This window comes from Mugil cephalus, chromosome 5 (assembly GCF_022458985.1).
Source record: "Mugil cephalus isolate CIBA_MC_2020 chromosome 5, CIBA_Mcephalus_1.1, whole genome shotgun sequence".
In the NCBI taxonomy this organism is placed as follows: domain Eukaryota; kingdom Metazoa; phylum Chordata; class Actinopteri; order Mugiliformes; family Mugilidae; genus Mugil; species Mugil cephalus.
This window is the reverse complement of record NC_061774.1, coordinates 12082111-12107839: the sequence shown is the minus strand read 5'-3', so window position 1 is coordinate 12107839 and position 25729 is coordinate 12082111. Positions and strand designations below refer to the sequence as shown.

The 25729-nt window shown below is 41.8% G+C and overlaps 4 protein-coding genes across 24 annotated transcripts in view; all 4 read left to right on the top strand.

Moving 5' to 3' along the window:
- Positions 1-25729, top strand: part of LOC125008080 (protocadherin gamma-A11-like) — a 191503-nt gene that overhangs the window by 123075 nt on the left and 42699 nt on the right. For 2 of the 21 annotated variants that reach the window (XM_047585144.1, XM_047585134.1), the window contains exon 1: positions 3708-6158. The exons of 16 other annotated variants lie outside the window; for them this stretch is intronic. In XM_047585144.1, coding sequence (XP_047441100.1) covers positions 3774-6158 — 2385 coding nt within the window. In that variant the 5' untranslated portion in view covers positions 3708-3773. Of the gene's footprint in view, positions 1-3707; positions 6159-10131; positions 12104-12149; positions 15162-25729 lie in introns of those variants that run through there. 3 more of the 21 variants (XM_047585150.1, XM_047585129.1, XM_047585142.1) reach the window with 3 other exon arrangements.
- Positions 627-3022, top strand: LOC125008110 (protocadherin beta-16-like). The gene has a single exon (XM_047585177.1). The coding sequence runs from the start codon at positions 629-631 to the stop codon at positions 3020-3022; it is 2394 nt and encodes a 797-aa protein (XP_047441133.1). The 5' UTR covers positions 627-628.
- Positions 6366-20687, top strand: LOC125008082 (protocadherin beta-16-like). Its single transcript, XM_047585152.1, has 2 exons — positions 6366-9132; positions 20485-20687. Exons 1-2 carry the CDS (start codon positions 6718-6720, stop codon positions 20656-20658), a joined length of 2589 nt encoding a protein of 862 aa, XP_047441108.1. The 5' UTR covers positions 6366-6717; the 3' UTR covers positions 20659-20687.
- Positions 22644-25539, top strand: pcdh1g22 (protocadherin 1 gamma 22). Its single transcript, XM_047585156.1, has one exon. The coding sequence runs from the start codon at positions 23029-23031 to the stop codon at positions 25522-25524; it is 2496 nt and encodes an 831-aa protein (XP_047441112.1). The 5' UTR covers positions 22644-23028; the 3' UTR covers positions 25525-25539.

Genomic DNA, 25729 nt, shown 5'->3' with positions numbered 1-25729 from the left:
GGTGTTTCATTGTGGCATCGTTTTTTACTTGTCCTCATGAAACGTTTTAATCCTACGGAATTTGGTTAAATTCCTTTGACCCTTTATTTTCAGCACCTCGGAGAGCAATATGCGACAGATATGCTGTTTCTGGTGTTTGGTGTGACACAAAATAGGCAGTCTTTATCCTCATAATTTGAAGGCCATTGATATCTTTTGAAATGTTGATCTATGAACACAAAGATAGTATATTAATTAAAAAAAAATAAAAAACTTGTGACTATAGTTAATCCTAGATTACTGGAGTTTTTTTCCATATGTTTTCAATATCTGCCATCTTTAACCCGTGTATCTGTAGTTTTGCTTTCTGAACTCAGTGGGCCGCTGTTGCCTACGCTGTCGCAGATGTAGTATATTTACAGCAGCACCGCCTCTCAATTTCCATGTATTGCAGAGAAAGGGCAGGCACCGACAGCATTGTCTTCGTCTGTGGGACCGATATACAAGACGGCGGCGCACAACGATCATAGGTTTACTTCTTACTTCGATTTTGAGGAATATTCATCGTATTTACTTTGGATGACTGTCCATTTTTCCAGTGGGCTTATGTTAACGCTGTCTTTTGTTCTCCGCGAGAAAATAGCAAACAATGAGACGGCAAGTACTTCTGTTTGTTTCGCTTCTGTCTCTTAGCTCGGTCATCGGGCAGGTCAGCTATTCTATTCCGGAGGAAATGATAAAAGGCTCTTTAGTGGGTAACATAGCTCAGGATTTAGGCATAGACGTTAAAAGACTGAGGTCAGGCAACGCTCGTGTTTATTCTGGCGATAGCAGAGAGTACATCGAGCTGAGCAACAACAGAGGAGTCCTCCTTATCAAAGAGCGGATAGACAGAGAGGCGTTGTGCGGTGATACGATACCGTGCGCTGTGCATTTTCAGATCGTGTTAGAGAATCCGATGGAATTTTACAGCGTAACAGTTGAAATTACAGATATCAACGATAATGCGCCAACATTTGAGAAAAACGAAATTAAATTCACAATCAGCGAGTCGGCAGTTGTTGGGGCAAAATTTGACCTCGAAAGGGCTGTGGATTCAGATGTAGGTATTAATACAGTCCAAAATTACGTACTTAAACCAAGTGACAATTTTTTACTTAAACTACACAACCACGCTGACGGTAAAAATAATGTAGAAATGGTCTTACAAAAACCTCTGGACAGAGAGAAAGATGAATTCATTTCACTTGTGTTAACTGCGGTAGATGGAGGAGAGCCACAGATGACAGGAACGATACAAATTCTTATTACTGTATTAGATGCCAATGATAATGCTCCTGCATTTACGCAGCCGATATACAAAGGCTTGGTGGCAGAAAATGCTCCTAAAGGGACTCTAGTGACTTCTGTTAGTGCGTCAGATGCTGATCATGGTTTCAACGGTAAAATAACGTTTTCAATCACAAACAGTTTGGATGATGTCAGACATATGTTTCAAATTGATGAGGAAAGTGGTGAAGTTAGATTAGTTGGAAGTTTGGATTACGAAAAGAAAAGAAATGTTCAGATCAATGTTCGCGCAAGGGATAATGGAGGACTAACCGATTCTTGCAAAGTAATAGTAGATGTACTCGATATAAATGACAATGAACCAACGATTAAAATCATGTCGAAATCAACCATTATATCAGAGAATGCAAGCCCCAACACAGTTGTTACAATGATTAACATTCAAGATCCAGACTCTGCTGAAAATGGTAAAGTTCAGTGTTCTGTAAATGATAATATTCCTTTCATATTGAAATTAACATCAAATAATTTCTATAGCTTAGTGACAGACAGTGATTTAGACAGAGAGAGAGCCTCTGAATATAATATCACAGTGACCTGCTCTGATGAGGGAGTGCCCTCCCTCTCCAGCAGCGTCACTCTCACCTTACAGATCTCAGATGTGAATGACAACGCACCTGTCTTTGAGAGGAGCTCATATGAGGCCTACATTGTAGAAAACAACACACCAGGACTCTCTATATTCACAGTGAAAGCCAGAGACGCTGACTGGAACCAGAATGCCCGTGTTTCTTACATACTGGAGGACTCCTCTGTTAATGGAGTGCCAGTCTCCTCATATGTGTCCGTTAGTGCTGATAGTGGAGTCATCCACGCAGTGCGCTCTTTTGACCATGAGCAGATCAAAGATTTCCAGTTCCACGTTAAAGCTCAGGATGGAGGCTCTCCTCCACTCAGTAGCAACGTGACAGTGAAAATAATGATCCAGGACCAGAATGACAACCCTCCTCAGGTTCTGTATCCAGTCCAGACTGGTGGCTCTCTGGTGGCTGAGATGGTTCCTCGTTCAGCAGATGTGGGCTATCTGGTGACTAAAGTGGTGGCTGTTGATGTGGACTCTGGACAGAATGCCTGGCTCTCCTATAAACTACAGAAAGCCTCAGACAGGGCGCTGTTTGAAGTGGGCTTACAGAATGGAGAAATCAGAACTATCCGCCAAGTGACTGATAAAGATGCTGTGAAACAAAGACTGGTTGTTATAGTGGAGGATAACGGGCAGCCCTCTCGTTCAGCTACAGTTATTCTTAACGTGGCGGTGGCGGACAGCTTCCCTGAAGTGCTGTCGGAGTTCACTGACTTTCCACTTGACAAGGAGTACAATGATAACCTGACTTTTTACTTAGTGTTGGCTCTGGCTGTAGTTTCCTTCCTCTTCATCACGTGTTTAGTGGTTATCATATCAGTGAAGATCTACAGGTGGAGACAGTCTCGCATCCTGTATCACTCCAACCTCCCTGTGATTCCATATTATCCACCACGTTACTCAGACACTTTGGGGACAGGGACTCTCCAACACGTGTACAACTACGAGGTGTGCAGGACGACTGACTCCAGAAAGAGTGACTGTAAGTTCGGCAGAGCTGGTAGTCAGAACGTGTTGATAATGGACCCCAGTTCTACAGGGACGATACAGCGGATGCAGAGTGAGAAGAGCATCCTGGATGAACCAGACTCTCCTCTAGAGGTTGGTTAATCACGGTTGATTACAGCAGTCATGTTTTCAAATGTATGCCCCCCTTTAATTAGTGAATTTAACAGTCACCCGTCCATTACCATTGATAATCTACAATCAGCACCACGGACAGAGACAGACTTTGCAACATTTAAGTGACCCTTATCTATGCGGGTGTCATATTATGACATAGTTGTTGTCATTTAAAATGGGCTCTTTTTATGTCTAGCCTTCAAATAACTTCTTAGATAAGGACAGTTTTAGAGGTAAACTATTTTGTCTTTATTCATTCCTTTCTATAGTTTCAAAACCTCAGTGTTTCATGGAGGGTGTTCTTCATTGAGTGCTACTCTCTTTTTCAAAATATGCTCATCCATTGACCATTCCTGTATAATGTAAGCCATATCTCTTTTATTTACGCTAAAACAATGTCTGTTCTGACATTTCCGTCTAATTTCACATTCCCTTTTTTATTGCAACATTTGTTGTGTAATATTGACTTTGAACTCAGAGGGACGCTGTTGACCAGTATGACTTAGTTTTTCAGTCGGTATGTCTAGTACCTCCCATCGTTAAATGTATCTGAGGAAGAAGCAAAACGTGAGCCTGGAATAAAAGGCAACTACGAGGGGATCTTATCATCTCGGACGGAAAATTCTCTTTCCTTTATGGATTTTTAAGATTCAGTTTTAACAAAAGGTGTGTAATAAGCAAACCTGAAAAGAGACGAAGAGGTTTACAAACGGACGAAACGACGGTGTCGGGCATAACAATGAGACGGCAAGTGCTATTGTTGATTTCGGTCCTCTCCCTCGGTACAGTGCTCGGGCAGGTCAGCTACTCCATTCCCGAGGAAATGTCGAAAGGCTCTTTCGTTGGCAACATAGTTCAGGATTTAGGTTTGGATGTGAAAAGACTGAAATCCGGCAGAGCTCGCGTTTTTACTCGAGATAGCAGAGAATATATCGAGCTGAACGGAGAAAGAGGAATTCTCCTCCTTAAAGAAAGGATAGACCGAGAGGCGCTGTGTGGACAAATGACGCCGTGCGCTTTGCATTTTCAGATTTTATTGGAAAATCCGATGGAATTTTACAGCGTTACTGTTGAAATTACAGATATAAATGACAACCCTCCGACCTTCATCAGGAGCGAGGCTTACTTTAATATCAGCGAGTCTGTGCTTAGTGGCACAACGTTCACTTTAGATGGAGCTACAGATCTTGATGTAGACGAAAACAGTGTAAAAGCATATGCCTTGAAACCCACAGATTTTTTTACTTTTAAAACTAATAATCAAGGAGACCGCCGTAAAAATGTCGAAATGGTGTTGAATGCACCGCTGGATAGGGAGAAAAATGAACACTTGACTTTAGTTTTGACTGCGGTGGATGGAGGCGAGCCGCAGATGACAGGAACAATGCAGATCCACATTACTGTTTTAGACGCAAACGACAATGCGCCTGTTTTCACACAGCCTATTTATAAAGCCACCGTAAGAGAAAATGCACCAGCGGGAACCGTTGTAGCGACAGTTACTGCAACAGATGCAGATGATGGGTCTAATGGCAGAATAACGTATTCAATTTCAACTATGCTAGATCATGCCTATGGGCTGTTTGTAATAAATAAGCGAAGTGGAGAGGTTACTTTGAATGGAAACATTGATTATGAGAAAGCCAGGAATTTTCAGATTGATATTCGTGGAAGTGACGAGGGAGGGATGTCTGGTTCGTGCAAACTGATTGTCGATGTGGTAGACATGAACGACAACCGCCCTGATATACATATTATGTCGAAATCAAATGTCATATCAGAAGATGCTAAACCTAATACCATTGTGACGATGATAAATGTAGAAGATGCAGACTCGTCTGAAAATGGTAAAGTGCAGTGCCTTATTAATGACAATAATTATTTCATATTAAAGTCAACATCAGAAAAATTCTATAGTCTCATGACAGACAGTGATTTAGACAGAGAGAGAGCCTCCGAGTACAATATCACAGTGACCTGCTATGATGAGGGAGTGCCCTCCCTCTCCAGCAGCGTCACTCTCACTTTACAGATCTCAGATGTGAATGACAACGCACCTGTCTTTGAGAGGAGCTCATATGAGGCCTACATTGTAGAAAACAACACACCAGGACTCTCTATATTCACAGTGAAAGCCAGAGACGCTGACTGGAACCAGAATGCCCGTGTTTCTTACATACTGGAGGACTCCTCTGTTAATGGAGTTCCAGTCTCCTCATATGTGTCCGTTAGTGCTGATAGTGGAGTCATCCACGCAGTGCGCTCTTTTGACTATGAGCAGATCAAAGATTTCCAGTTCCACGTTAAAGCTCAGGATGGAGGCTCTCCTCCACTCAGTAGCAATGTGACAGTGAAAATCATGATCCAGGACCAGAACGACAACCCTCCTCAGGTTCTGTATCCAGTCCAGACTGGTGGCTCTCTGGTGGCTGAGATGGTTCCTCGTTCAGCAGATGTGGGCTATCTGGTGACTAAAGTGGTGGCTGTTGATGTGGACTCTGGACAGAATGCCTGGCTCTCCTATAAACTACAGAAAGCCTCAGACAGGGCGCTGTTTGAAGTGGGCTTACAGAATGGAGAAATCAGAACTATCCGCCAAGTGACTGATAAAGATGCTGTGAAACAAAGACTGACTGTTATAGTGGAGGACAACGGGCAGCCCTCTCGTTCAGCTACAGTCATTCTTAACGTGGCGGTGGCGGACAGCTTCCCTGAAGTGCTGTCGGAGTTCACTGACTTTCCACACGACAAAGAGTACAATGACAACCTGACTTTTTACTTAGTGTTGGCTCTGGCTGTAGTTTCCTTCCTCTTCATCACGTGTTTAGTGGTTATCATATCAGTGAAGATCTACAGGTGGAGACAGTCTCGCAACTTGTATCACTCCAACCTCCCTGTGATTCCATATTATCCACCACGTTACTCAGACACTTTGGGGACAGGGACTCTCCAACACGTGTATAATTACGAGGTGTGCAGGACAACTGACTCCAGAAAGAGTGACTGTAAGTTCGGCAGAGCTGGTAGTCAGAACGTGTTGATAATGGACCCCAGTTCTACAGGGACGATGCAGCGGATGCAGACTGAGAAGAGCATCCTGGATGAACCAGACTCTCCTCTGGAGGTTAGAACCTTTAGTTATCTATTCACGGTTTAAGTCTCGCAGTTATGTGATTGATTACGTTCAGCACCTCGGATAGCGATATGAGTCCACATTCAAAACCACGTCTCCTTTTTCCTTTTACAATTCCCATGTTTCTTTAAATTCACTAATATACTTCATGTGATTGAATGTTTTTTAACATTTACTGTGAACATTGTTCATTTAGAGGCGTTTTACGTAAACCCTGTAGTGTCAATGAATGGTATCCATTCCCTTTTGAAGTGTTATACTTTTAATTGTTTTCGTCGGAATGACACATTATTTTACACCATCTCGATGCAATTTTACTTCATGAACTCAGAGTGCCGCTGTTGGCTAGATAGATTTAGATTTACTGACGAGTCTTTGTACCTCCCATCGTGCCTTTATTTTAGACGGAGAAAGAGGAAGACGCAAAACGCATCGTTTGGACTTCATTAAATAATCAGGGAATCTACTATTTTTATTTTGTTCGGAATGAGCCATAAAACCTGCGTTCATCTTTAAATTTACGGGGACAAATGTACAGAACCCATTCAAGATGTACACTGGAATAACGTCGGAGAGGACAATGAGAGGGCAGGTACTGTTGTTTTTCTCGGTCCTCTCTCTCAGCTCGGTGCTCGGACAAGTCAGCTACTCCATTCCCGAGGAAATGCCAAAGGGCTCTCTCGTTGGCAACATGGCTAAAGATTTTGGCTTAGATGTTAAAAGACTGAAGTCAGGTAAAGCTCGTATTTTTACTCGAGATAGTGGCGACTATATCGAGCTGAATAACGACAGAGGCGTCCTCCTCATCAAAAATAGGATAGACAGAGAGGCTCTCTGTCGACAAACGACGCCGTGCGCTTTGCATTTTCAAGTCATATTAGAGAATCCGATGGAATTTTACAGTGTGACGATTGAGATCACAGATGTTAATGATAATCCCCCGTCTTTCGAAAAGAACGATGTCGAATTTAAAATTAGTGAATCCGCTGCCGGCGGAGCGAAATTCATATTAGATCGGGCAGTTGATCTCGACGTAGGCTCGAATGGACTGCAAACATACAAACTTGAGCCAACAGAGAATTTTGTTTTGAAATTACACGATCAAGTAGATGGGACAAAAAACGTGGAAATGGTCTTAGAGAGACCCCTTGACAGAGAAAAACGTGAACACCTGTCTTTAGTGCTGACGGCGGTGGATGGTGGAGAGCCGCAGATGACGGGAACAATGCAGATTCTGATCACTGTTTTAGACGCTAATGACAATGCTCCCGTTTTTACACAGCCTATATATAAAGCCTCTATAACCGAAAATGCACCAGTAGGGACTGTTGTAATGACGGTTTCTGCCACAGATGCAGATGATGGCTCTAATAGTAAAATAACGTATTCAGTTTCCAGCATATTAGATAACGCCCGTGGTTTATTTGAAGTAAATTCTGAAACTGGTGAAATTCGGCTAAAAGGAAACGTTGACTATGAAGAGGCTCGAACATTTCAAATAAACATTCGTGCAACTGATGACGGGGGACTGGTTGACTCCTGTAAAGTCATAATTGACGTCACTGACATGAATGACAATAAACCCGATATCCATATAATATCTAAATCAAATGTGATATCAGAAGATGCTAAACCCGGCACTATTGTGACGATGATAAATGTTCAGGACGCAGATTCAGATGAAAACGGCAAAGTCCAGTGCACGATGAATGATAATATGCCTGTGGTTATGAAGTCTACAACCAGTGATTTCTATAGTTTAATGACAGACAGTGATTTAGACAGAGAGAGAGCCTCCGAGTACAATATCACAGTGACCTGCTCTGATGAGGGAGTGCCCTCCCTCTCCAGTAGCGTCACTCTCACCTTACAGATCTCAGATGTGAATGACAACGCACCTGTCTTTGAGAGGAGCTCATATGAGGCCTACATTGTAGAAAACAACACACCAGGCCTCTCTATATTCACAGTGAAAGCCAGAGACGCTGATTGGAACCAGAATGCCCGTGTTTCTTACATACTGGAGGACTCCTCTGTTAATGGAGTGCCAGTCTCCTCATATGTGTCCGTTAGTGCTGATAGTGGAGTCATCCACGCAGTGCGCTCTTTTGACTATGAGCAGATCAAAGATTTCCAGTTCCACGTTAAAGCTCAGGATGGAGGCTCTCCTCCACTCAGTAGCAATGTGACAGTGAAAATCATGATCCAGGACCAGAACGACAACCCTCCTCAGGTTCTGTATCCAGTCCAGACTGGTGGCTCTCTGGTGGCTGAGATGGTTCCTCGTTCAGCAGATGTGGGCTATCTGGTGACTAAAGTGGTGGCTGTTGATGTGGACTCTGGACAGAATGCCTGGCTCTCCTATAAACTACAGAAAGCCACAGACAGGGCGCTGTTTGAAGTGGGCTTACAGAATGGAGAAATCAGAACTATCCGCCAAGTGACTGATAAAGATGCTGTGAAACAAAGACTGACTGTTATAGTGGAGGACAACGGGCAGCCCTCTCGTTCAGCTACAGTCATTCTTAACGTGGCGGTGGCGGACAGCTTCCCTGAAGTGCTGTCGGAGTTCACTGACTTTCCACACGACAAGGAGTACAATGACAACCTGACGTTTTATTTAGTGTTGGCTCTTGCTGTAGTTTCCTTCCTCTTCATCACGTGTTTAGTGGTTATCATATCAGTGAAGATCTACAGGTGGAGACAGTCTCGCATCCTGTATCACTCCAACCTCCCTGTGATTCCATATTATCCACCACGTTACTCAGACACTTTGGGGACAGGGACTCTCCAACACGTGTACAATTACGAGGTGTGCAGGACGACTGACTCCAGAAAGAGTGACTGTAAGTTCGGCAGAGCTGGTAGTCAGAACGTGTTGATAATGGACCCCAGTTCTACAGGGACGATGCAGCGGATGCAGACTGAGAAGAGCATCCTGGATGAACCAGACTCTCCTCTAGAGGTTAGAACCTTTAGTTATCTATTCACGGTTTAAGTCTCGCAGTTATGTGATTGATTATCTTCAGAACCTCGGATAGCGATATAAGTCCACATTCAAAACCACGTCTCCTTTTCCTTTTACAATTCCCATGTTTCTTTAAATTAACTAATATGCTTCATCTGATTAAATGTTTCTGACATTTACTATGAACATTGTTCATTTAGAGGCGTTTTACGTAAACCCTGTAATGTCAATGAATGGTATCCATTCCCTTTTGAAGTGTTTGCTTTTAATTATTTTCGTCAGAATGACACATTATTTTATACCATCTCGATGCAATTTTACTTCATGAACTCAGAGTGCCGCTGTTGGCTAGATAGATTTAGATTTACTGACGAGTCTTTGTACCTCCCATCGTGCCTTTATTTTAGACGGAGAAAGAGGAAGACGCAAATCGCCTCGTTTGGACTTTACTGAATATTCAGGGCATCTACTATTTTCATCTTGTTCGGAATGAGCCATAAAACCTGCGTTCATCTTTAAATTCACGGGGACAAATGTACAGAACTCATTCATGATGTACACTGGAATAACGTCGGAGAGGACAATGAGAGGGCAGGTACTGTTGTTTTTCTCGGTCCTCTCTCTCAGCTCGGTGCTCGGACAAGTCAGCTACTCCATTCCCGAGGAAATGCCAAAGGGCTCTCTCGTTGGCAACATGGCTAAAGATTTTGGCTTAGATGTTAAAAGATTGAAGTCAGGTAAAGCTCGTATTTTTACTCGAGATAGTGGCGACTATATCGAGCTAAATAACGACAGAGGCGTCCTCCTCATCAAAAATAGGATAGACAGAGAGGCTCTCTGTCGACAAACGACGCCATGCGCTTTGCATTTTCAAGTCATATTAGAGAATCCGATGGAATTTTACAGTGTGACGATTGAGATCACAGATGTTAATGATAATCCTCCATCTTTTCAAAAGAACGATGTCAAATTTAAAATTAGTGAATCCGCAGTCGGCGGAGCGAAATTCATATTAGATCGGGCAGTTGATCTCGACGTAGGCTCAAATGGACTGCAAACATACAAACTTGAGCCGACAGAGAATTTTGTTTTGAAATTACACGATCAAGCAGATGGGACAAAAAACGTGGAAATGGTCTTAGAGAGACCCCTTGACAGAGAAAAACGTGAACACCTGTCTTTAGTGCTGACTGCGGTGGATGGTGGAGAGCCGCAGATGACGGGAACAATGCAGATTCTGATCACTGTTTTAGATGTTAATGACAATGCTCCTGTTTTTACACAGCCTATATATAAAGCCTCCATAACCGAAAATGCACCAGTAGGGACTGTTGTAATGACGGTTTCTGCCACAGATGCAGATGATGGCTCTAATAGTAAAATAACGTATTCAGTTTCCAGCATATTAGATGACGCCAGTGGATTGTTTGAAGTAAATTCTGATACTGGTGAAATTCGGCTAAAAGGAAACGTTGACTATGAAGAGGCTCGAACATTTCAAATAAACATTCGTGCAACTGATGACGGGGGACTGGTTGACTCCTGTAAAGTCATAATTGACGTCACTGACATGAATGACAATAAACCCGATATCCATATAATATCTAAATCAAATGTGATATCAGAAGATGCTAAAACCGGTACTATTGTGACGATGATAAATGTTCAGGACGCAGATTCGGGTGAAAACGGCAAAGTCCAGTGCACGATGAATGATAATATGCCTGTGGTTATGAAGTCTACAACCAGTGATTTCTATAGTTTGATGACAGACAGTGATTTAGACAGAGAGAGAGCCTCCGAGTACAATATCACAGTGACCTGCTCTGATGAGGGAGTGCCCTCCCTCTCCAGTAGCGTTACTCTCACCTTACAGATCTCAGATGTGAATGACAACGCACCTGTCTTTGAGAGGAGCTCATATGAGGCCTACATTGTAGAAAACAACACACCAGGACTCTCTATATTCACAGTGAAAGCCAGAGATGCTGACTGGAACCAGAATGCCCGTGTTTCTTACATACTGGAGGACTCCTCTGTTAATGGAGTGCCAGTCTCCTCATATGTGTCCGTTAGTGCTGATAGTGGAGTCATCCACGCAGTGCGCTCTTTTGACTATGAGCAGATCAAAGATTTCCAGTTCCGCATTAAAGCTCAGGATGGAGGCTCTCCTCCACTCAGTAGTAATGTGACAGTGAAAGTAATGATCCAGGACCAGAACGACAACCCTCCTCAGGTTCTGTATCCAGTCCAGACTGGTGGCTCTCTGGTGGCTGAGATGGTTCCTCGTTCAGCAGATGTGGGCTATCTGGTGACTAAAGTGGTGGCTGTTGATGTGGACTCTGGACAGAATGCCTGGCTCTCCTATAAACTACAGAAAGCCACAGACAGGGCGCTGTTCGAAGTGGGCTTACAGAATGGAGAAATCAGAACTATCCGCCAAGTAACTGATAAAGATGCTGTGAAACAAAGACTGACTGTTATAGTGGAGGACAACGGGCAGCCCTCTCGTTCAGCTACAGTCATTCTTAACGTGGCGGTGGCGGACAGCTTCCCTGAAGTGCTGTCGGAGTTCACTGACTTTCCACACGACAAAGAGTACAATGACAACCTGACTTTTTACTTAGTGTTGGCTCTTGCTGTAGTTTCCTTCCTCTTCATCACGTGTTTAGTGGTTATCATATCAGTGAAGATCTACAGGTGGAGACAGTCTCGCATCCTGTATCACTCCAACCTCCCTGTGATTCCATATTATCCACCACGTTACTCAGACACTTTGGGGACAGGGACTCTCCAACACGTGTACAATTATGAGGTGTGCAGGACGACTGACTCCAGAAAGAGTGACTGTAAGTTCGGCAGAGCTGGTAGTCAGAACGTGTTGATAATGGACCCCAGTTCTACAGGGACGATGCAACGGATGCAGACTGAGAAGAGCATCCTGGATGAACCAGACTCCCCCCTGGAGGTGAGACCGTCTTGGTGTCATTGAATTCTTCAACTTATGGCAGCATGCTTGTTGTGCTGCCTTTTAAGTGTCGTACACTTTGCCCAGTTTGTGTTTTGTTATTTGTTATGCTGACAGAGACTTGTATGGAGAAGGAATTTGTGGTAAGTTGTATGATGGACAAATCAGACTCTCTTTTCGAGCTTTGTCATTTAGATTTTTTTGATGAATCGATTGTGCAGTTAGAACCATGGACAGAGGCAGTTAAATCACTCCAAATCTTCTTTTAATCGAATGATATATTCATACACTTTTGGAAAATTGCATAATAATGAATATCCGTCATTCCAACTATCCATCTAATTATCTATCTGTCTGTCCTTTTAAAGTGTGCTCTTAATAATATCCCAGTTTGTAGTCACAACGTTACCATTGCAGTTTCATTTTACGTCTCTAAGTGCCGCTGTTGGTTAGTCCGGAAGAAATAAGGCCCATTTCTCGAGTACAGTCCTCCCTCCTCTGCCTGATAGGTTATCAGAGCTCCATTTTAATCGGAAGTACATTTTCAGTAAGCCAGCCGTCGGCAATGAAATCGTGATCAATAATTTGCGCGGATTTTGACAGTCTGGTTTTGTTTTTTTTCTAAAATTTTGAAAGCGTTCTCGTCATCATGGGCTTTCTTTGTTGTGTGACCGAAAATATAATGCCTTTATGGTGGCCGCTGCTTCTCTGCATCTACGTCGCAGACGTGACTGTCGGTCAGGTCCGTTATTCTATACCTGAGGAGATGGCCACGGGCTCGATAGTCGGGAATATCATCCAGGATCTAGGTTTGGATATTACCCGACTGAAATCTGGACGTGCTAGGATATTTACCGAGGACGGCAGTGAGTACATTGGTCTGAATACAGAAAAGGGAACTTTGGTTGTGGCTAAGAGGATAGACAGAGAAGACCTGTGCAAGCAAGTATCTCCCTGCTCTCTTCATTTCCAAATTATCCTAGAAAATCCTATGGAGTTACACAGAATTGATGTCGAGATTACAGATATTAACGACAACTCTCCCTTCTTTTCCAAGAAAGAATACAATTTCCAAGTCATCGAATCTGCCTCACCAGGGGCTCGCTATTCGCTCGAGAGTGCAAAAGATCCAGATGTAGCCTATAACACTATTCAGACATACAAACTCAACCCCACAGATCATTTCAAATTAAATACTGTATCTCGGTCCGATGGAACAAAGTACATTGAAATGGTTCTTCACACGGCGCTCGACAGAGAAAAACAAGAGGAGCATAAATTAACTCTGACAGCATTTGATGGCGGTAGTCCTCAAAAATCTGGTTCTCTCAAAATAAATGTCGTTGTGTTGGATGCAAATGACAACGCGCCAGTATTCACTCAGCCTGTTTACAGGGTAACAGTTCCGGAAAACGCATTAAAAGGCATTGTAATTTTAAGAGTCAGTGCCACTGACAAGGACAAGGGAACAAATGAAGAGATAGAGTATTCCTTTTCACAACATACAAATAGCGCATCATCTCTGTTTAACATGAATGCCGAAACCGGAGAAATTACTGTAACTGGTGTTTTAGATTACGAAAAGGCTAATAGTTATGAGATCGACATTGAAGCTGCAGACAAGGGAGGGCTAACAGACACAAGTAAGGTGCTAATAGAAGTGACCGACCTCAATGATAACGCCCCTGTGATAAGCATCATTTCCCTCTCCAACCCAATACCAGAAGATTCGGCTCTAAACACTGTTATAGCGATGCTCAACATCAAAGACCTCGATTCAGGTAAAAACAGTCAGATTAAGTGTTTTATTAGCCCAGAGTTACCGTTCAAAATCAAGTCAACGGCGACTAATTTTTATAGCCTGATATCTGACGATGTTTTGGATCGTGAAACAGTGCCAGAATATAACATAACGATAACTGCAATGGACGAGGGCTCCCCACCTTATTCCACAAATAAAACCCTTAATCTAAAAATATCAGACGTAAACGACCACGCCCCAATGTTCCCACACCATTCTCTGACGGCTTTCATCAGTGAAAATAATTCACCTGGCATGTCACTCCTCTCTGTCAAAGCCATTGACATGGATCATGGCAGCAATGCACGCATTTCCTATTTCCTTGAGGACAGCCAGCTGAATGGGATGTCAGCGTCCTCTTACTTTTCAGTTAATGCTGAGAGTGGGGAGATACTTGCTGTGCGTTCCTTCGACTACGAGCAAACAAAAGAGTTCTATATCCGCGTCAAAGCTCAGGATGGAGGCTCTCCTCCACTCAGTAGCAATGTGACAGTGAAAATAATGATCCAGGACCAGAATGACAACCCTCCTCAGGTTCTGTATCCAGTTCAGACTGGTGGCTCTCTGGTGGCTGAGATGGTTCCTCGTTCAGCAGATGTGGGCTATCTGGTGACTAAAGTGGTGGCTGTTGATGTGGACTCTGGACAGAATGCCTGGCTCTCCTATAAACTACAGAAAGCCACAGACAGGGCACTGTTTGAAGTGGGTTTACAGAATGGAGAAATCAGAACTATCCGCCAAGTGACTGATAAAGATGCTGTGAAACAAAGACTGACTGTTATAGTGGAGGACAACGGGCAGCCCTCTCGTTCAGCTACAGTCATTCTTAATGTGGCGGTGGCGGACAGCTTCCCTGAAGTGCTGTCGGAGTTCACTGACTTTCCACATGACAAGGAGTACAATGACAACCTGACTTTTTACTTAATTCTGGCTCTGGCTGTAGTTTCCTTCCTCTTCATCACGTGTATAGTGGTTATCATATCAGTGAAAATCTACAGGTGGAGACGCGAGCGCCTATTTTACAAATCCAGCGGGAATCTTCCTGTTATTCCATATTATCCGCCCCTTTACGCTGACGTCGGAGGTACCGGCACGTTGAAGCAGGCGTACAGTTATGAGGTGTATGGAACTACTGACTCTCGGATGAGTGATGTTAAGTCCCACCGCCCCTTCAGTCAAAGCACTCTCAGTGTTGACCACAATGCTACAAGGACGGTGCCAAGACATAAAACAGAGTCAGAGAATGTGCTCACAGAGGTGAGATCTGTCAGTTACTCGCTTCATTGAAACCATTGTTCCCAATTTATTATTATTATTTATTATTATTATTTGGATAGTTCTGGTAATGTACCTTCTTACTGAAAGATGCCCTCAGGTTTAATACAGTACCAAGCGTACTCAGCAAGCATTTAGGATCTTTCTGCTGCTTTGTGGTTTAGGTTACATACATTTTTCATGTAGTAGGATAGTCAAAATGGTCATTTAATATCATACTGAACATCTTTAACTTTGTTTTGTCACTTTTAGAAAAGCATCAGCAAAGAACTTTTTATAGTGTCACTGTCTCATGACTTTTAGTTTGTGTAGCCCGACTGCAAATCACAAAATATTTTTCAATTTTTGTCTTTCTACATATGCTTGCCTTTCAAACTGTGTCGCTGATTCCCTAGCAGTCTAAAAGTGATTATACCTTGTGCTTTTTATACAGTACGGAGCGTCTGCTTTCTTACACTATATCTGCATTGCTGTATGGACATTTGCAACTCACATTTCATTGCTTTCTCTACTACTCCTAATGAATCATATATTAGTGCTGGCTGTCATATCATTCTGTGTTGATGCCTGACGTTATTTTCTGACATTAAGATTATGTTTCTTATATGTGTATGTTCACGTATTTTTATCTTTGTATATACTTTGGTATATTGTATGATACTCCTGCTGCTCTGGGAAAATAGAAAAGCTACTATGAAAGAAATCAAACCCTGTATTTCATTTCTGCTCAAGTTTTGATACAGATCGCTCTCACATAGAAACACACAGCCACTCAGTGCACTACATTTTCAGTGACCTAGTTCCCTTCATAATATGATGCAGCCATGAATATAGAGCCTCATGTAAAGGGAAAAAAAGTGAGGATGGAATTAATTTTACTGCAACAAAGAAATGAAACAAAATGTGAAAGGGGACATTGTGTGTTCGATCAAATGCTTAAAATGTGGTGAAGGGGAAGAGGGAACAGTCACTTCTGATCCTAGGGAGACTGACAACAAGCGAGGTAAATCTGTGCTGGAAAGGAAGAGAGAGGCAGTGGGGGAGGGGAAGAGACACGTGGTAACCGGCACAGTCTCTCCATCCCTGTGCAGCATTTGTGATACTGGAGCACAGCAGCCATTTTGATCTGCAGTCTTCTTTGTCTGATGAAAATAGAGAAACCTTTGGTGGGAAATTGTGGTATCAGGCTAAATTTGTCCTCTTTACTGTAAAGGACATAGATTGTCTGAGACATGTCTTGATAAAATAGAGAGGAATTGAAGACGAGCAATAGCAAAACACCAGAGAGAGAGAGAGAGAGAAATGAGTTATATAACAAACAACAGGAGGATGTCAGTAATCAGAATATAGACTGACTGTGCACTGCAATTACACAAGACAACTGGCCCAGATTATGTTAAAATCTAGTTATTCAGTGGTCTGTAAAATAATGATTTTAATGACTACAGTCAGTACACAGACAGGAGCAGACCAGATCAGCCTGTGACTCCATCTGTGAAGCTTTTTACATTATTCGCTGAACATAAAACCCCTGTACTGTGCTGAGGAGGTGCAGTAGAGAGTGTTATGGCAGTGGTGAAGAAAACATGTTTTTTTTAAAAAAAAAAATGGTTTAGATTTCATAAAAGTGACTGTTGTCTTTAGACGTAGGCCACACAAAGTCTCATTTAAAGCATGGACGCAATGAGTAAATGATAGTTTGATGTGGTTGACAAATGGCCTTCTGAAGTTTTGTTTGTTTGCTTTTGTCCAGTTTTAGAGCAAGCACAGTGTGCATGGTCTGGCTCCTCTGGTTGGAGTGCATTTTAGCACAAAGGTCTAAATGCAGGTCAGGGTGTGTGTGCATGGGGTAATATATGTTGACAGACTTCAAATGTTAACCCTCACAACCACAGGAAGCATCCTGCCATTTTTATTTGCCCACATCTGTGTCTGCTTTCCCTGTTTCAACTAAACCATTATGTCTCATTTTCTCAGCTTTAAACTTGTGATTTTACTAAGTGCTATAAATTCTTTTGACCACAGCGTCTCCGTAGGGGTCAGAGCTCAGAGAAATATTCTGACAACACACTAAACGGTTCAGGCTGTTGTCTATCCTCTATCAGTTCAGTGTGTTGTTTAAAACCGCTACCTTGTCCAAGAGGATAGAAAAACCTACCTTGATACCGTCCCACACGTATTTCCTATCATTACTTTCCCAAACTTGCCACTGAGTGCAAAACTTTAATCTCATGCGGAAGCTCACACACATGTTTCGCACGTGTCTAAGATGTTGTTCAAGAGTCTGGCCTACATGTCTGGCGAGCAGCTGTGCGCCTCTGTTTGTGCCGCTGGGGCTCATCAACTGATTATATGCAGCGTTCAAGGATGTGGTTAATCTGCCATAATCCTTCATTGTATTTTTGTTTACAAGGCGTCCCAGACATCCATATGTAGGACCTTCATTCCCACGGACCAAACTCCTTAATATGCTGACAGTGATAGGATAACAAAATAAACTGTCTTAAACTAAGGCCTAAAAGGTTCAGAACATAATACTTGTTCCACATTGTCAATTGCTTGCTATTCCCTTGGGACTGTGGTTTTATGCAAAGGTGAATGTTTAAACTTGTGAAAAAGGGTATGGACAAGTGGTTAGTTTACTATCTCTTTAAACTATAAAACAGTGCTACCTGAAATCAGTTTTCTGCATTAGGTCTCAGGACAAGAGCAGATTTGTACGAAGTGCATCTTTGGAAGAAATTTGAAGAGAATATCACACAAAATTCAATGTTTTATTTATTTATTTATTCATTCCTTTCATTTCTTTGCACGGGCAAAGCAGATATACATCTGTTAACATAAGAACATGCAATATTAAGATGTTTGTCCATGTGAATTGGAGTCCCAAACATGGAAGTTGAATTTTGTGCTTTCTTTGGTTCCCAGGCAATTATGTGATTATTATTATTATAATGCTGATGCGTTATACAACCTGTATGGCTTCCTGGTAATTATTATGGATTTAGTTGACTGTGTTGTCTTTGATAATCACATAAATAATTGTTTAAATTTGTGCCATATCCTCAGTTAGTGCACATGGTGTGAAGTTGTAACTAAAACTGAATGACCACTGTTCATCAGTTGCTTTCATTTTCCAGCAGTCTTCCTTTTTCCTCCTGATCTCATTTTCTGCATCCCTCCCCTCCCCCTCTCCAGCTGCACCCTCTCTGCTGCAGAGAAAGAAAGACACACACATAGAAAGGGAGAGGAACATTGCTCAGTGTAGGGCATTTTGCCCTGTCTATAATAAGACATTATACAACATGTGGCATCGTTTTATTCCCCTGTAGACCACCATGTTCATGGCAGGGAGACTTTTTTCTGTTGCTTTTCAACCATTTGTCAAGAGACAATTCAGTGGCCACCAACCAACACGTGTTTCATATATTATCAAAGTACATGAGTATGTGTGCGTCTGAGCAGAGGTCCACTGTTGTTGTCTTTATTCTCCATGTTGTTTTTGTAGTTCCTTTTTTGTCACCCTTGTCAGCTTGCAGGAAGCAGGGTGGGATGCAAGCAAGGGAGGTGGGATGTGTTACCATAGCAACAAGCTGACTCACTGGCAGGGCTGTACCACTTTTATTGGTGGCACAGGGGGTCTGCAGCAGATGCAGTCTCTGTTGTGTGATGCTGCCATGTATTTGTTGATACTGGGAGGACAGGAAACACCCCCGTTTGGAGAGTGCAGGTGCAGCATTCTTAGACCTGGGGTGGATGATGATAGAAGAAAAGGGAGGGGGAGAGGGTGATCATGGATGCTTGTGATATTTTTTCTAATCTATGCTGCCCTGATTTGTTTCCCTTCCTCTGCTTCAGCAGACTCCTATTTATGAGTGTACTCACTTGGATTAACCTATTTCTGATTAAATTATTTGATTTAGTTGTGTAGAATGAACATCAGCCTTTGGATGTTCTTTTATATTTTGTTGATGACCTGTTTTGGAGCAATGAGATCTTATGTTATTATTTAAACTGTGCTTATGTGCCTAAAGGTAATATTATATTATGTACAGTTCTGTTTATGCTGCTGTATATTAGTCAGATATAAATGAATTGCTGCGTTTCTATGTCTGAGAAGCACAAATTTGTCCTCTCACAGACAGATCAGCTGTGACAAACATGGTACCACATTGCAAATAACTCACAAGCCATCGCCTCGAGGCCCCCTGCTGTTGCTGTAGGGGTAGTGGTTTTGTGCAGCAGTGCAGTATTTTGTCTATTATCAAAATATTTACCGTGTCATAATGGTTTAAACGTCTTCAGCAATGATCTGGTGATTTGATTCAGTTGGTGAATGCTGTTGAAAATGTTTCATTAAGCCACGCAGTCATTAACAGCAACAGTGATCTGCAACACTGTGTAGATCCATGATTCTGTCCAATTTCATTTTCTTTTCTTTCTTTTTTTTGCCTTTCTCCATAACATCAATTGTGCTTTCATATATCATATCTAAATCAAGGTCATGGGTGTATTTTGGGATTATGGGTCATTAACCTTGTTGAAATCTGAAATCACACAGTTATGTTTAAATAAATCTTCCTAGTTTCCTTGAATGTCCTGCATTGTAGCAATACACTTTGTATCATTTCACCTGTCAAATACGGACCACTTTTGATTCCTTTGATTATTATGTCTTGTGACTTATTTTGTCAGTTTCCAGTTTGTTGTTATTTTGTTGGAATTACTTAGTGTATCTCTTACAGAAAACAGATATCCTGCCAACTCATAATCTCTATTTAGAACAGATAGCACTAAATCTTCTTTGGCTTTTAATTTCTTTATTTTAGTTCTTCTTCTATTTATTTATTTATTTATTTATTTTGGGAGGGGGTGTTTTTGTTTTGTTTTTTAGATTTTTTACCTTATAACTTTGTCTCTCCTTGTCTCCCTCTCTTTCTCTTTTTTACTAAAGTATACTCTGATAGTCACCTAATCCCAAATCCTGTCATTGCAGCATTTACTGAAAACTGATACAAACCAAACAACACACACCTTTTTCCACATTTTTAGATTCTAATATTTTAAACAGACTTGTTTCAATTGGTGTTGGTTTCCATCAAAATATATAATTACAATCCTGTTTGTTGTAAGCTGCACGGTAAGTATATGGGTTTCTGTACTTCCCAAAGCCAAACTTGGCAAATTGACTACCAACCTAACCGACTTTCTTTCTTTCTTTTTATTCTCTTTCATGGTTCCCCATTGCTGCTTGGTGTTGTTCCTGTTTCCTCCTTGAAACTTAAATCCTGTCTCATCAAATAAGGTAAGAAATAGTTTCAGTCTATATTATTATTCTCACCGACCAAACACATACTGTAATACAAAACAATACAGGCAGAGTAAATCCACTGACAACTTAACTTCACACTCTAGATCATATAATTCAAACTGCGGCACTGATTTGTTCATTGCGAATCCAAAACGCATACAGCACTGAACAAAACAAACCATGACAAACAGATGTGATCACATTACTGATGCAGCACATGACACTGTTGTCTTGACAGATAGTGTGTGGTGTGAAAGGACTGATGATTGAACATCATGTGGTTGTTTTATTTGACTGGGGTCTTGTACTCATATTGCACTGGTATTATAAAAGATTATTATTAGTATTATTATATTAAGTTCTACTTATTAACTGGCTTACATGGTTTAAGGACAGAATAAGAAGGGAAGACCAACTATTAAAGTAACATTTACCTGAATGAAGCTGCAGAGATTATAATATATTGTTTATTTGTCTGTAACCGAGGTTACAAACACGAGCAGAAGTGTTATTTAGAATGTACACCATTACACATACCACAGCTTAACAAAACCTACTGTATGTTTTGTAGTGCTTCTATATAATACAATGTGATACCTTCCATTAAAGCCCATTTTTATTGATCTAGTTAATTAATTAATTCTATATATATATAGATTTACAAATTTTACTGTTAATCATGAAAGTATGAAAATGACAGATGATGCAGAGGATAAATAGATACAAATACACATGTTCTGATCAGGTCTATAAATATGCACTTTGTATAATATCTCACCACATGACAGGGAACACAAGCATGCATGATTGATTGTGAAGTACGAGTGAAAAAAAAAAATGGATCCGTCCTTCCAGCTGTGTATGTCTGAATTCCACACAGTGTATGTTTTTTGATGGTTACAGATTTTTAAAGAATGTCCTTGAATTAGCAGCAAAATCTCATCCAAAATATTTGAGACTTTGCTGAAAAAGCAACCACTTCATCACTGGGGAAAACATTTTGACATAATCAAAAATCTCTAAACTGTGTTTCTGCTCAGACAAAATAAGTTTTCTTGCGTTTCTCACCAATACCACCTTATGTACAAATACTGAAAAGTCAGAGGTTTTGTTTTGCTCGGTGCCCTGAGTGAGAGCCTATGAGAATGGCTGCGTCTCCAGCAGCATGCAGCAGCAGCACTTGGCCGCCTGTGTGGCGCTGTCCACACAAGTGGTGCTGAAATCAGCTCCGGCTCACCCCTCCCTTCCCTCTCGTTGTCTCTCACCATTCCTCTCCCCATTTCCCTCTGTCGTACACACACAATTTTAAAGAATAAAACAAAATGCAAATGCTGCATTTTTTTTTGTTTGTTTCTTTGTTTGTTTTGCAATATTTTATTAGTTAATACAATATAAAAGCTTTTGGTTAAGGCAGTCTGTATTACTGCAATCACTGGGGCGATAATGCATTATTCTATTCTATTCTATTCTATTCTATTCTATTCTATTCTATTCTATTCTATTCTATTCTATGTAGAATAAGGATATCTATAATGGGAGTGTAACCCTGGTCTAGCTGTCCTCATAATGTCTATGTCGGCAAAAAGTATAGATTTAAAAAAAAAAAAAAAGGAAATTATGCTCTTCCTCTCTGTCTGCCTCTGTGTCAGAGAAAATATTCACAGGCAGTGCGTGGGTTTGGTGTTTGTCAGACAAAGACAGAGGGAGAGAGAGAGAGAGAGAGAGAGAGAGAGAGAGAGAGCAGTAGTAATCGCCTTCGCACGTCATACGCGCTCCCCCTCCCTATTCACTTGTTCTACAGACCTCCATACGGGTATTTGACGTTGGCTGCCGTCACGGTTATTTCTCCTAGGCGTGTGAAAAGCTGTGAAGACGTAATGACGTCCGCGTGCAGGCTGCACTGGCTGTCTCTGACCACAGGAAGGCAATGAAGAGCCTTGTCTGCCGCAAAGGCATGTGCATGCATGCAGGTACATGCAGGCAGGATGCATTAACACAAATCAGTGTTAAACATCATGATATAATGAATTTACTATTTAGAGTTAGTTCTTTTTCATCTATTATATACGACATATTAACAGTTTAACATGTCATTTGATATATATTTTGAATATCTATATTCGTAATCTATGAATACATATTTTAAAGGCAGTTGGTGACGGAGAGAGGTTTAATTAGAAGTAAAGGCTAACATTTCATCATGAATATTGTAGAGTAATGGCAGCCAGGATGATATGTCTGCCGTTCATACTTCTACGTCACTGCTTTATTGATGCAACGTGGTGCTATGATTGGGTAAATAGACGTACTCTGTCCGCCAATGATATCCAGAGCTGTACAAAGAGATCTACTCCCTCTCATTGGGTAGCATCACCCTTGTAACCGTAACAATGTTCTGCACCGGAGAGGAGGGATGCTTATGGAGACACAAAGCATGACTGTCACTGTTACACTTAAGGGCGCATCTATATTGGATTATAAACCGTATACGGTGAATCAGACAAGAAGTTGGGATTGGAGTGAAAAGAAACTGGATTTATGGAACGTGGAGTAATGTGGCACAAGCTGTGGACATGGCAGGTGTTTTTGTGGTGGCATCATTTCTTCATATTGTGGAGTACAATAGACGGACAGACTCGCTACAGCATCCCGGAGGAGCTGAAACAGGGCTCTGTGGTAGGAAATCTAGCCAAAGATCTGGGCTTGGTTGTATCCGAACTATATCTGCGTAAATTGCGCATAACGTCTGAGGCTGGTAAGCAGTATTTTAGTGTGGACTTGGGGAAGGGAGAACTGGTGGTGACAAACAGGATAGATAGGGAAGAACTGTGTGGACAAAGACCGTCGTGTTTGTTGCCTTTGGAATTAGTAATAGATAGCCCGTTACAGCTGCATAGAGTGGAAATTGAAATACAAGACACAAACGATAACTCTCCTAGTTTTCTTAATAAAGAGAAAGTGGTGAAAATTGCAGAACTGGTAAATCCAGGAGCGCGATTTCCTTTAGAAAGTGCTCAAGATCCCGATGTTGGCACTAATTCGATACGCTCTTATCTTATAAGTAAAAATGACAATTTCAAATTGACTGTTAAAAATCACAAAGACGGACGAAAGATCCCAGAACTGGTTCTTGAAAAACCTCTTGATAGAGAAAAGCTTGATATACACCATCTTATCCTTACTGCTGTAGATGGTGGAGACCCGGTGCGCTCAGGGACATCTGAAATTACAGTTATAGTACTTGACAACAACGATAATGCACCGCAGTTTGAGAGACAGGTGTATGAGGCAAATGTCAGCGAAAAGACAGCACCTGGAACTGAAATATTGCATGTTAAAGCCACAGATGCAGACGAAGGACTAAATGGCGAAATAGGATATTTTTTTGCAGAACAAACACCGGGTGCGATTTTGTCATTATTTGACATTGAACCTTCGACTGGAGCTATTCTTGTCAAAGGAAGTATAGACCACGAAACTATTTCTTTACATAGATTTGATATAACTGCTAAAGACAAAGGTAGCCCTGAGATGGATGGGCACTGTGGCGTTGAAATCAAAATAATAGACATTAATGACAATATTCCGGAAATTATTGTCACGTCTTTAACAACACCTGTGCCAGAAGATTCTGCAATCGGAACAGTTATTGCATTAATAAGCGCAAAAGACCCAGATTCCGGTGACAATGGCAAGGTTACTTTAAGCGTCTCCCCCAAATCCCCCTTTAAGTTAAATCCGTCGGTCTCTAGTCATTATTCATTAGTGACTAATGGGCCACTGGATCGTGAAAATAATTCTCAGTATAGTGTCAAGATAAGTGCTACTGATTCTGGAAAACCTCCACTAATCAGTGAAAAAATTATACTTGTAGAATTGTTAGATGTAAATGACAACCCACCACTTTTCTCTCAGCCATCATATGTCGTTTATGTAAAAGAAAACCATGCTCCTGGAACAATACTCTGCTCATTGTCAGCTGCTGATCCAGATGTGGGTGAAAACGCAAAGATCTCCTACTCTATACTGGACTCTAAAGTACAGGACGTTTCTGTATCGTCTTATGTTTACATTAACTCAGATAACGGCAGCATCTACAGCATGCACTCGTTTGATTATGAGAAACTCAAGGTGTTTCAGATTCAGGTTCAGGCCAAGGATCAGGGCTCTCCATCTCTCAGCAGCAACGCCACTGTCCATGTTTTTATCCTGGACCAGAACGACAATGCCCCCGCTGTTATTTACCCCTCCTCCGCTGCCCTGGGCTCCCTCTCTCATCAGAGGATGCCCCGCTCCGCTAAAGCCGGTCACCTAGTTACTAAGGTGACGGCCGTGGACGCTGACTCGGGACATAACGCCTGGATCTCCTACAAACTGGCGGAGGCCACAGACTCCTCTCTGTTCACCGTCAATCTGTACACGGGGGAGGTGAGGACTAAACGCGCTGTGTCCGAGCAGGACGATTCCTCTCAGAGACTCATTATAGAGATCAAGGACGACGGAGAACCGGTCCAGTCCTCCACCGTCACGGTGTCCATTCTGCTGGAGGACGGTCTCCATGAGCCCATCTTAGACCTCCGACAGAAAGCGGCCGAGCCCAGCAAGAAAAATGGGAGAATCACCCTTTATTTGATTCTCTCTCTGGCCTCGGTGTCCGTGCTGTCTCTGTTGACTTTTCTCATCTTAGCGGTTAAATGCATCAGGAACAGCAGAAGCAGCGGTAGTTGCTGCATGAGACGGAGCGACTGTGATGATTACAAGAACCCCAACAGAAACCTGCAGATTCAGCTCAACACTGATGGACCTATAAAGTACGTGGAGGTCCTGGGAGGAGACATGATGTCTCAGAGCCAGTCCTTCAGGTCCTGTATGTCTCCAATGTCAGAGTACAGTGACTTCACTTTGATTAAACCCAGCAGCACCACAGACTTTAAGGAGGTGATCAGTGTCCTGGATGCGTCTTTACCTGACAGCACCTGGACCTTTGAGAGCCAGCAGGTGAGCAGACTACCCCCGATTTTGAAATTTATTTAATTAACATACTGAGGTCTTATTGTTTTCCAATTATCATGCATGGCAAAAAATAATAATAATAATAATAATAATAATAATAATAATAATAATAATAATAATAATAATAATAACTGGGCATTTGCGTTAGCAGATAAGTAATAAATAATCTGTGGGACGTATTATTTGCTTACACATCTATCTATCTACTATTATATCAGTTCTATAA